The 12,672-nt window shown below is 40.9% G+C and overlaps 1 protein-coding gene across 1 annotated transcript; it reads left to right on the top strand.

Annotated features, from left to right (window-relative positions):
- Positions 1-5,525: 5,525 nt before the first annotated feature.
- On the top strand, positions 5,526-11,155 carry LOC123939159 (olfactory receptor 2Z1-like). The gene is made up of 2 exons (XM_046001104.1): positions 5,526-5,668; positions 10,189-11,155. Exons 1-2 carry the CDS (start codon positions 5,526-5,528, stop codon positions 11,153-11,155), a joined length of 1,110 nt encoding a protein of 369 aa, XP_045857060.1.
- Positions 11,156-12,672: the final 1,517 nt, after the last annotated feature.

Below are 12,672 nucleotides of genomic sequence, written 5' to 3'. Positions count from 1 at the left end.
GTCACTGTATTTTATATAGGAGTGTTTAATCATTCACCTGTGAAGAATTCCAGTAGTAATAAATATAAGAGTTGTAGGCATAAGTTCAGAAAGCTGGTAATGCCAAAATGGGAGGAGGACAATTGGAATAGGTACAAGTAAGGTATATAATGAGGGACATATAAGTTACCATAAGCTATATAAGGCAAATTATGCAATAGAAGAATTTTTTCTTAATTTGTAATTCAAAAGCCCAGAAGTCACCATTGCATCTATCATCATCAAAAATTATTTAAGTATTGTTTTTCAGAATAGCAAAAATATGTTAAGAACCTAAATACCTATCCACAGATGGATGGATAAAGAAGACTGTGATATATATATATATATATATATATATATATATATATATATATATATATATCACAACTGATATATATATATATATATATATATCACAAATATATATATTTTTTTCTCCACCATCAAAAAAATGAAATCTTTTGCAACAACATGGATGGAACTAGAGGGTATTATGCTAAGCAAAATAAGTCAATCAGATAAAGATAATTATCATATAAATTCACTCATAGATGGAATTTAAGAAACAAAACAGATGATCATAGGAGAAGAGAGGGAAAATAAAATAAGATGAAATCAGGGAGGGAGACAAGCTGTGCTTGTTGGTCAAGAGACACAGGTTTCAGTTATTCAAGATCAATAAATTCTGCAGTTCTAATGAATAATGGTAACTATAGGTAACAATACTGCTACTTGGCTAAGTAGCTTGATTGTGGTGATCATTTCACAATGTATAAATATATAAAATCATCAAATTGTGTACCTTTTATATATACAGTAATTTTTGAGAAGAGTGGCTGGACATAAGCTTCTTTATTACCAGACCAAGGAGACTCTGGAATGCACTAAAACAGCCTTCTCATCAGGTAGCTTTGACTTTTCACATGCAGAGAACTGCATCATATGATCTTGTGGCATATTGTCTTATGATTCCTACCAGACTAGAACTGCTCGAGGATATAGTCCATGACTCAAAATACAAGTCCAGTCTTGGAGACACTTAATAAGCATTGTTGGATACACAAAGAGTAAGATCATATATGAAGACCAGAGATACCAGGGAGAATCAAGTACAAAGCAGTAAACAGGGATTTCCCTGATGTTAGTCATAGCCTTACACATAAGTCAGGTATAGGTGGGTTATTCAGGGGTACTATCACTGGGTAGAGAGCAGTATGAATGAAGTCTGTTAAATCACTTTCATCTCACTAACAGTTCTTGGCTCTCAGTTTAGTTCATGATGATGATGACTGAGGTTAGCTGAAGCTGAGGATAGAAGAACCATAATAAAGTAAGAAGAAATATGAGGGAATAGAGAAAACATCACGAAGAAAAACTGATTTCATGGTCTTAGCTATGGTGCAACCCATAGCACTTTAAATATAAAGGAAAATTTGACAACAAGGCTGAACAAAAAGGTCATGCACTTTGGGAAAATAAACTCATATTATTTCATTTCCCAGTCAAAATCCATGGTGACATCAGTGTGCATGGATACCGCAGTTGCTGGCTGTGCCTTCTCTGGTAGAGTAGTAGAGCAGTGGTCAGTGAAGCACAGAAATTAGCCTGCTGAGTTCTATGCTTGGTGAAGGAAAAGATTCTTTCTCCAGGGCCCTCCACTTACATGCTCTCCAGGATTATTTGAGCACTTCGAATCTTGCAACAGGCAAGATCTCAATATATAAATGTTAAAAGAAAAATGCAATGGTTGCTCATAGGATCTCTCATAGGATCAAAAGTATAATGTTCGACAAGTAACTTCCAGCTCTAGGAGTCAGAAGACCAACATTGCATCAGGTTAGGATCAGTAGTGAATAAATGTGTTTTGAATGAGTAAGGGCAAGAATGAATGAATAAGAATTCTTCTGCAACAAAATGGGTTTTGATCTGGTTAAAATATGAATAAAGTTGGCAGATGGGGGAGCCATTTCTGATCCCAAACTCAGTGCTCCTGGCCAAAATCCTTTTCTTTTGGAGTCACAATTTCCATCTCTGCAAAATGGGATAATAACATTCACCTCACTCTGTTGCTGGGTTAATGGATATTATAAATTCTGAGAACACAACAATCTTATCTTTGAGATCTGTACATACACAATAGCACCAGCAAACATTTGACTCTCTGACATACAATTGCCTAAAGAAAAAGTGAAGCAATCAAGGAATGAGATATTGGATGTGGGTCATATTTTGTAATCTTTTTTATACTTTTCAGAGAGAAGGTTTCATTTATTGTTTAGAACACAGATATCTAATTAATTTTGTTGAGAAATAGACCAACTTCATTGTTTTCACTCAATTCAATCCAAAATATCAATGGTGATCATTTGGTGATCATTTCATTAGGCCTGTGTAGACATAACAACCAAATAGCCATGTTGTGAAGGGATCTGTGCACATTAACATAGCCCAAATTCCCATACTATCAAGGGCTGGCAGAGTGCACATCGTACATTCTGGCCACGTGGTCGACCAAGGAGGTCATAGCTTCACCATGACACATACCTGGGATCACACCCCATGACAAACTTAAACACTAAGCTAGTTAACCTTCTGAATTTTTGGTTTTTCTTCTGTGCAATAATGATCTATTATAATTTTCGTTATATTAGTATGAGGATAAATTGAGATAATGTGTTAAGTGCTTAATACAAGGTGGGAGATAAAGAAACATTAGTTTGCTTCCCATTGTGATTACTTTTAGAACTGAGGAACAAAAACCCATTAGGGAAATAGGACCAAAAAGAGCTTTAACTAAAATCAAATTCAGCAGATATATTGAAGGAAGGGAAGATAGGAGGGAGGAAAAGAGATAGAAACATTGAAGGGAAGAGGGGAGGAAAGAAGGGAGGGAGGGAGGGAGGGAGAAAGGGTGGGAAGAAGGATGTTTTTCCACATCTCTGTGTTTGGGGAACAGTTTCCCCCAGACACAGAGATGAGCTATGTTGATCTAACCAATGGTGTCTAAGCCTGCCCACAAATACCCTGTGTATATGGAGCTTTGAAACACCAGTGTGGGGGCCCTAGAGCCCCCGTAGACACTGCATTATGGTTGAGGAAGTATTCACGTGTTTTTCTATAGGAGTCACCACTTGTCCAGAAAACATGAACTTTATCTCAGACCTTGACACTTGTGTTTATTTAGAATTCTTTTCAATCTATATCATGTCTCCTTTCTGAAGCTACTTAATGGCCTGCACAGAAAACCTTGGGCAAATGCTTAGGAGCCATCAAGGAGAGAATCACTGGCTCTCAGTTTTGGAAAACATCCTATCCAACTTCAGGGCCTCAGGTGTCTGCACAGGTAAGGAGCTTGATCCCCCATTTGTAAAGAATTCCAAAGGATGAGAAGCCACAACATTCTTCAATCAGTTATTTCAGAAGAAAACAACATCTCCACTGGGACATCTTATTTTATATCCATTAATCATAAGGACTTTGTTAAAGTGCTAGTGCAGGAGAACTAAGAAGTGTGGTTAATTGCCCTCCATCATCTTTTCTCCTGATGTACATAACAAGTTTCTTTAGATGTTTCCTAGATGGAAACCATCTAGGTTTTACTTAGCACAGTCTGCAAATCACTCAGCTGTTAGTTAAAGAAGGTCTACCGACTGGCATTTCTACAACTTATCAGTTGAGTTACACTGGCTTTTGGTGGCCAGCTGAGCACCAGTTTTAAAGAGGTGAGATTTTAGAGAGCTCTCAGAATGTTGTCAAAACAAAATGACATGGTGCAACAAGTAGTGGCTTCTGGTTAGACTGGATTTGAACCCTCCAGTCTTGTGTCTGTTATCTCTGAATCTTGGATTTTTACTCTATAAAATGCAGATAATAATGCCTACCTAGAACACATGTATTTAGCACACCAAGCACAGTTCTGGCACATAGCAGCCTAGTGGGTAAAATTATTAAAACCATTTGTGTATCCAGATGAAATCCCAACACCATGTTAAGTTGTGGAACAAAGAGAGTCTCTCTTCTCCCCCAGCTACTCCAACCCCCTGACCTGTCTCAACAGGTGAAAAAAGTGCTCACAGGTCAAGACACTCTCCTTGTCTCCCCAGCACTGAGTTCAGATTTTGCCTGTGGCTACAGAATATCAAATAAGTCAGCAGAACTTTGGACTGTGCATCCGTAAATCAAGCCAACAGCAAGAGACCACATGGTGGCAGTTTTACTCTCACAGAGTCTGAGCCACATCCATGAAAGCCCACCACCACCCCGTGTAATAAAAGAAAAATACCTTCCAGTGCTTCTGTGCACATCTCACAAATCTAACTACTCACCTAAAGAATTTTCTGTTTGTGCCAAGCTGTCCACTGCTTAGGAAACACCTGACTATGTCTCTGGATCCTATGACATCCAGGCTAAGGTGGTTTTGATGCTCTAACTAGATGTGAATTTTCACTACTTAATTTTCACTACTTTAAAAGCACCTCCTTTAGTGAACTGTATGAGCTTTGGTCTTTCCCTTCACTTCTATCATGAGTCATGTTCATTCACTTAATCATTCAACAACACAGTGCCAATCTTGGCACTATGGACATTTGGGGCTGGTTAACATTCTGTTCGGGGGCTATCCTGTGCACTGTAGGGTGTTTAGCAGAATCCCTGGCTTCTTCCCACTATACACCAACCCTTCTTCTGAGTTATGAGAACCAAAAATGTCTTCAGCCATTGACAAACATCCCTGGGGTCAGGGAGGCAAAATCACTCCTGGTTGACAATCTCTGTGCTAGAAGGGTTCTCAAACTTTAGCAAACACTGAACCAACTGGAGGTCTTGTTAAAGCAGTTCTGAGCCACTACCCAGTGTTTCTGATTAGATAGGTCTCTGTGGGTTCTCAGCATTTGCATTTTGATGAAGCAGCTGATGCTACTGATCTAGAGACCACATTCTGGTCTAAGGAGATCTGGGTGTCAACAGTTGGCATATCTGTCATTCCTCTGTGAAATCCCTATTCAGTGTTTCCAGATTTGTCTGCAGATTAGAATCACCTGGAAACCTTTTAAGCCTTCGAAGATCTGGACATATCACAGACCAATTAAATCAGTAATTCTGAAGATGAGGCACGTACATTAGTATTTTTGGAAACTCCTCAGATAATTCTGATGTGCAGATTTGGGGGCTGAATCTAAATGCCATTATGTTATCTGGGATTCAAAGTTTGGGGGCTAAGTAACATGTCATCCCAGCACGCATATCCTGTAAGTGTCAAAATCAGTTACATCATGAGCACTGATCTATGAAGGACTGCAATCATACTCTTTGGGTAAGAAAATAGGGCAAATTCAGTTACAAAAACTTTGCAGTCACAGCATTCTGAAGTGGATAAAGGAGAGCTAGAAACGGGCAGAAGCTCACCCTGTTTATAGTAAAGGTGGTTAAGTCATGTTGTGGAAAACAGGGCTTTAAGGGGGAAATGGGAAACTTTCAGAGGTGTCTTATTGAAAGGAGATGGATGTATGGACTCAGCTTTCACAGACTTCCATGTGGACTCCCCAAGAGACTGTTTCATTTCTGAGCCACAACGTGGAGCCCTGGAAGAAGGAGAAAAGTCAACAAGAGACAGTGTCTTGATGGAAACTGCACACTGGGACAATGTGAGGTGAGTGAGGGAAAGACAGGAGTTCAAGAAAGAGGGAAGTTAATTTAAAACCATCGCCCCAATTCATGCAGCCCCACATTTGACAATGGGCAATTCCACAACTTCTGTCAAATTTTCCACCATTTAAAATCTCTGACAATCTGACAGTTGTTTGATTTGGCAGGTTTTTTTTTGTTTGTTTGTTTGTTTGTTTTTTATTTTTATGCAGTGTCTGTCTCCATAAATGAGATATCTTGAATTATAAAAACCAAGGCTGTGCTTTACTTTAAAAAGAAAAGAAAAAAACAGTTAAACTGTAGGGGGGGCTTGAAAATATCATACCATTACAGATAAATCATAGAAGAGAGAAGAAAGACTAGTTCTAGAAATACCTGACAACATACAGTATGTTGTTTACATTAAAGATCCCTTTTTTGTTCATTTTAGTGTTTTTTTTTTTTGATGCCTGCTGCATACTAGTTCAGAGCTACACAAGCTAGAGGTAGCAGGAATAGAAAAACATATCCTCTTCCTCCAGCCTAATATAATCATCCTAAATAATTATTCTGAGACATGCACACACATGTACTTCATACACTGCAATGCAAATGTGTGTGTGTGTGTGTGTGTGTGTGTGTGTTTTAATAATGAGAAACTGCCATGAAAAGAAAAATCAATAGTGCCAGGACAATCAATAATTTCTAAGAACAGTTGCTTACACACAGCCCCACAAAGGGCTATTGAACTCAGTTGGCAATACCAAAAGACAGCCACAAAGGTAATAGTGTTTATGTGGGCAAGGTTGTGTTTTCTTTCATTTATTCACCACACACATCCCATAAGCATCGACCAGGGACCATGCAAAGTGTTTTCTGTGGAGAAATTTAAACAAGGAAAGGACAGAGTCCTTAGTCATAAGTAATACTCAGTCTAGACGTTCAGTGGAGAAGCCTTCCCCATCACAACAAACACAACCTCTTCCAAGCTTTCTGAGAATAAAATTTGTAGAGGGGAAATCTCCAAGTGGGAGAGACTAGGAGCTCTTTGCAGGTGAGTACAATTATCGACCGCATGATTATTTTGCAAAACTAATTTGCTTAAGTGAGGAAGGGAAGTATCCTAATATTTACTGAATACCTATTATGCAAAAGGCACAACCTCAACATTTTTTTAATTCAATACTCACAATAACCCTGAGAAGCAAGTATCATGACCCCATTTTATAGAGAGAGATAAGCAGAGGCTCAGAGTCATAAAAGTGGTAATAAGAGTTGTGGTGTTAATAGCAGCTGATAAACCATGTATTTTTCCTGCCTAACTGTACCTCAAGCACTCTACAGGTATTAACCACTTAATGCCTCCAACAGATCCAACAATTCTGAGACAAGGAGCTTGAAGCTGAGTAGTCTAAGTTGTAGAGGTACAAGCTGGGTCTTGAACCCAAGCAACCTAACTCCAGAGACTAGATCCTTAATCACAATGGCTTGAACTTGGTAAAATCTACAAATGACATTCAGACAACTCTGGGCCAAATTATTACAGATTGAAAACATGTGATTTCCTTTTCTCTTTCATTTGCCTTGGTGAAAAGGAAGGAAAGGAAAGAAAAGTAATTGATAATAATGCCCTAGAAAAGAGGTCTCCAGTCAGAGGTGATTTTTCCCAGCAGGGAACATTTGGCAATGTCTGCAGACATTTTTGTTTGTCACAGCTGGGAGGGAGTACTATTGGCATCTAGTGGGAGAGTCTAGAGATGTTGCTGAATGCACTGCAGTGCACAGGATAGCCTCTTATAGCAAACAATTATCCATAGGAAAATGCTGGTTGTGCCAAGTCTGAGGAAGCTTGCTGTAGAACAGTTAGGAGGATTTGGGATCTGGCCTGGAAGTTCAAAAATTTGTTGACCAAGGGTCATACTATGTATGGATAAAATTGGGGTGATGGGTGAGGTTTCCTCCAGCTGTAAAATCTAGTGGTTATGAGACTTTTGAGACACCAAACAATACAAGCTGTGTCTGCAAGATGACAAAACAGGGAAAACATGAGACAATTCTCTTCAGGGCAATGTTTTCAAATGCACCCAGAGTCTCGTTTTATGTCATGTTATGGTGAAGTGAACAGATCAGGAGATGATTGCCATTAAAAAGGTAATTTTCTACAGTTCCCAAGAGGAGGGGGCATGCAGGGCCCCAGAGGGAAGGAAGCATCAGGGTTGGTCAGGAGGCAGAATAAATGAGGAGAAAACATACACAAAAGCTTTTACATAATTTTTATGGGTAAGGCACAGATGAGCAGGTTTAGGATTTGATAGTTATAATAATTTGGGTGGGCTTTGAGCCACAGGTGTTGTCTCTAGTTGTCTGGAACCTGTCCCTAGGATGATTATGGCAGAGGAATATTGTTCCAGACTGATAAATGGAGGCAGAAGAGGGTATGTGCTCAAGATTGATTCATTTTCACACCAAAGACATTATCCGCTGCAAGTTGTTCACCATCTTTATGAATTAGCACCCTTAAGAGGAACAGTCCCTTCCCAGGGACTGAAAGACCTCAAGATGTCAAAGCATCATAAGATACAGAAAATAGATGTGGTATTTCACATCTTCACTAAAATCTCGTCTTGAATGTTTCAGTTTAACAGCATTAACTTCTTGTGCTCAGCTTGAGAGAGAAGCTTTGGGATGGGCCCTGCTATACTCTGAACACATTTGATTCATCACTAAGGAATCTGTATAACCTGGCATGAGCATCCTGAAATTGGTGAAGTTTAAGGTGATAGATAAGATGGGTCCCTTGGCATAGCAAGAAATGCCAGGATGAGCATTGAGGAAAACCTTTTCCTAGCATAGCTACCTGAGACGTATTTGCGGGACCTAGGCAAGCACTGGATTCTAAGCTCCTTCAGAAGCTATGGGCAGTGGATCAACTCAGACCATATGTCAGACTAGCCTGGGAGTCTTAAGAAACATGGGTGCTCAAGGCCCACTCTTGTGATCTGCATTTCCAGTTTCCCCAAAGCTAATTTCCTATTAATTAATAGGAATTTAATAGGAATTAATAGAAATTTCCTATTAATTAATAGGAAATTAGTTTCGGGGAAACTGGAAATGCAGATCATCCATAGATTGCATGACTCTGCTGGCGAATCTGAAGGACATGCAGATTAGGGCCACAGCCTGTCACATCCTGACATGCGGTAACTCTACAACACTTACATACCCCTCTAGGCCTGTCCCAGTGACCTAACGGTGTCAACCAACTCCAACATTCTCTCATATTCTCAACTCATTCGGGAACATGGGGAAATTAATTTTATTTATCTTCATTCTCTCCATCTAAGTCATTTGGTATCTCAAGCCCAATTGAGATTGACGTTTCAATTGATGTTTCAATTGAAACAGGAGCTAGAATTCAAAACATTCCCTAGGATTTGGGATCCTAGAACCAAGGAAGCCAGCAGGCCACAAAATCTGGGAATTTGCCTGGTGGGCAGATCTCTGCTGGCTCTCTTGCAGTGGTGTATTTGGTCTGAGCTCGTCCCCTCATCCATACTTTCTTAAAACTGCCTTTGGGTGACTTCTTTCTCATCATAGCTTAATTTGACATCCATTGAAATTGACTTGACCCCAACAAAAGTAATTTGAAAAAGGGGAACTTGAAGGAAGTTTCTTCCAGGGGTAACTACCGAAACTGGCTCACGTACTCATATTATGAAGTTCATAGGTAATGCTCACAAAGAGGCCTATTCTCTATCAAACCAGTTCATAAGGGATCTTCTTACTAAGGTAAGAGACTGTTATAGCAAATCCATTGAAATGAGGTCATAGCATGAGGATAAGGACAACATATTGCCAAAAATCTTCCTAAGAGCAGTTACTGCATCTGAGCACAAAGGGCATGTTTAGGACGCCTGGGGGTCAAGACGACAAGGTCAAGATGGCACTGCACAGCCATGCTAACTGATAAAATGTACCCTGTCAGCCACCATCACAGGCTCTCAGCTGTTTCTAAGAAAAATTCATTACATGGATCCTCACGTATCTACAATGAGAATTTTGAACCACAATACTCACATATTTGTGGATCTAGTGCTTAGACTTGGCATGAAAGTGTTTGTTTTTGAAAATTTGTCCTGTGTGCATATTTACTTGTTTATTTAATTATTGGAAACACTGCTAAGCGTGTGTATTCCACAAAACATGGGGTGTTCTAATGTGCTGTGGTTCTTTTTCTAGCTTTTTAAGATGGAAACTTTAATCATTGGTTTTCAGTCTTTCCTCCTTTTTTAACACAGGTATTTGGTGTTAGAAGTTCCCTTCTGAGCATTGTTTTGGCTACATGCCAAGTCTTTTATAGTGGTTTTTCATCATGAAATAATGTCAAGCCTATAAAAATTTGCAAGAATATGAGGAAGAATTCCCACAACCCCTGTGCCAACTTTACTTAATTGTTGCCCTTTGCTGTTTTCATCCATCACCCTTCTCTAACTCAGAATGGATGCTTCTGAGCCATTGGTGATTTTGTTTCCTTCCTCCCCACAGTGAGTCTTGGCAGGAGGCAGGCAGAAGGCCCTGGAACCACTCCTCCACCATCGGCTTTGTCCTCACGAGCCTTTTTAATGAGAGTCCGATTCACCTGTTCCTATTCAGCATGGTTGTGATAATCTACACACTAGCCATGGCTGGCAACGCTGCCATGGTCTTCCTGATCTGGGCTGATGCCCAGCTCCACACGCCCATGTATTTCCTCCTCAGCCAGCTGTCATTCCTGGACATCTTCTTCACCTCAGTCACCGTCCCCAAGATGATAGCAGGCTTCCTCTTTGGCTGGACTAGCATCTCATTTGTGGGCTGTGGAGCACAAATGTTTTTCTTCATGTTCCTTGGGGCTGCTGAGTGCCTCCTGCTGGCCCTCATGGCCTATGACCGCTACGTGGCCATCTGCAACCCACTGCGCTACCCATCACTCATGAGTCACCAGACCTGTCTGCTCATGGTGGCCGCCTCCTGGGTGGGAGGGTCCCTCAATGCCTCTATCCAGACAGCAATGACCCTGCAGTTCCCCTATTGTGGCTCAAGGAGGATTGCACACTTTTTCTGTGAGGTACCTTCACTGCTGAGGCTGGCCTGTGCTGACACAGCTGCCTATGAGCGAGTCCTCTTTGTGACAGGTGTGGTGGTCCTTCTGGTGCCCATTGCCTTCATCACCACCTCCTATGCCCTCATTCTGGCAGCAGTGCTTAGGATGCATTCCGTGGAGGGGCGTCAGAAGGCCCTAGCCACCTGCTCCTCCCACTTAACAGTTGTCAACCTCTTCTATGGGCCCCTCGTGTATACCTATATGTTACCCGCATCTTACCACTCTCCTGGCCAGGATGATGTAGTGTCCGTCTTTTATACAGTCCTCACACCCATGCTGAACCCTGTCATCTACAGTCTCAGGAACAAGGAAGTGACAGGAGCAATGAAGAAGGTGATAGGGAAGTGTGGGGTGGGTGGGACTGCTTAAGACTGAGGAGAGGGAGTCCTCTCCTTTAGGATGTCACTGTGGCTCCAGGAGTCCATTCTAGGATTTCCTTCTGAGATGAGTAGTCAAGAGTCCCAAATCTACATGAAGGCAAGTGAGAGAGGCTGCCCCTCATTCCCTTACAGCTGCTGCCCTCCTCTTCGGAGAGTTGTCCAGACTGTCAGTGTCCACTTCTCACTCCTATCCCCCACCTCAACAAACTCCAATCTGGCTTCTGTTCCAGCCATCCCTTGCTCAAAGTAGCAATCCCTCATGATCTCTGTGTCACTGAATGTCCAAAGGCATCTCTTCTCTCCAAAATATCCCCAAAGTCCTTCATCTTCAGCTCTTTTCCCAGACTTCTCCTTCATCCATCTCCTCCAGCTACGCCAGCCCTCTTGCTGTTGATCAGAATATCTAAGCACAATTCTAGCTTGTGGTTCTTCAACACAGGTTTCCTGATGCCTGGGTGCTTTCCTCCACATTTTTGCATGGCTTTCTCCTGCACTACATTTAGAAACTTTCAAATGTGATTATATCAGAGATGCCTGCAATTGGCCACCCTGTCCAAAATATATCCTCACCCCATTTCACCATTTCTTTCTAAATCAGTTTGCATACTCCTGTTTCTTTTTCCTCTTAGAATGTACAATTCAAGGGATTTGTGGCTTTAACTTTTAGTATTGTGCCCTCATCAATAAATATTTATTGAATGAATGAACAATCCCAAAGAACATTTCTTACCTAATCCCAACAGCACTGGCACTGTTATTAGTTCCTCCTTGAAAATCTTTCTTCCTTTGGTACTGACACCACATTTCTGGTTTTTCTCCTACTCTGGCTCACTCTTTCACATTAAGTGATAACCTGGTGCTAGACCCTTCTTTTCTCAGTCTACAGTCTCTCAAGTCTCTCTCATTCACAGTCATTGTATCAAGTTACTACCTAACACCAAAGTCTGTCATACATATTATAGGCCATGACATGTCTCCTCCAAGCTCTTCACCACTCAACTCCACCTCAAAACCTACACTGGATGTTAGTCTCAAATTCATCATGTAAACAAACAAAGTCATGATATCCCCTTCAGGGCTGCTAACTAAATGAACACTTCACCAGGTCATCCGGTTTCTGTCACCACCCACATCTAATCTCTCACTAAATGCTGTCCATTTGAACATCACTGCTTATGGATTCCATGAGATGCAATCCTTGGGCATGCAACTACTACCATTATATTCCAAAGATACAGTCATTCTTTACTTGAATGATGCAGGAATTTCCAAACAGAGGTCCCTGCCTTCTTTCTCACCCTACCCCACGTGAACAACCACAGCTTGTTTTTCCAGGATGTGTCTCTAAACACAAATCTAATCTCATGCCACCAACTCTACCTCCTAACCTCCCCTGAAATCCCTGTAGCAATCCTTATCATAAGAATTGTTGTTACATAGAAGAGATAGTTTTAAACCTAAACAATCAGCAACCCCTCAAGGAGACCCAAGAAGTACTGAGATAGA

This window comes from Meles meles, chromosome 3 (assembly GCF_922984935.1).
Source record: "Meles meles chromosome 3, mMelMel3.1 paternal haplotype, whole genome shotgun sequence".
Classification (NCBI taxonomy): domain Eukaryota; kingdom Metazoa; phylum Chordata; class Mammalia; order Carnivora; family Mustelidae; genus Meles; species Meles meles.
Note: the sequence above shows the minus strand (reverse complement) of the source record. Positions and strands in the feature narration are given on the sequence as shown.

Bases quoted from the DNA above. Each gene is read 5' to 3' on its own strand.
- LOC123939159 (XM_046001104.1), top strand. From the start codon at position 5,526: ATGGACTCAGCTTTCACAGACTTCCATGTGGACTCCCCAAGAGACTGT. The intron at 5,669-10,188 runs GTGAGTGAGGGA...TCCTCCCCACAG, and splicing joins GCACACTGGGACAATGTGAG to TGAGTCTTGGCAGGAGGCAG.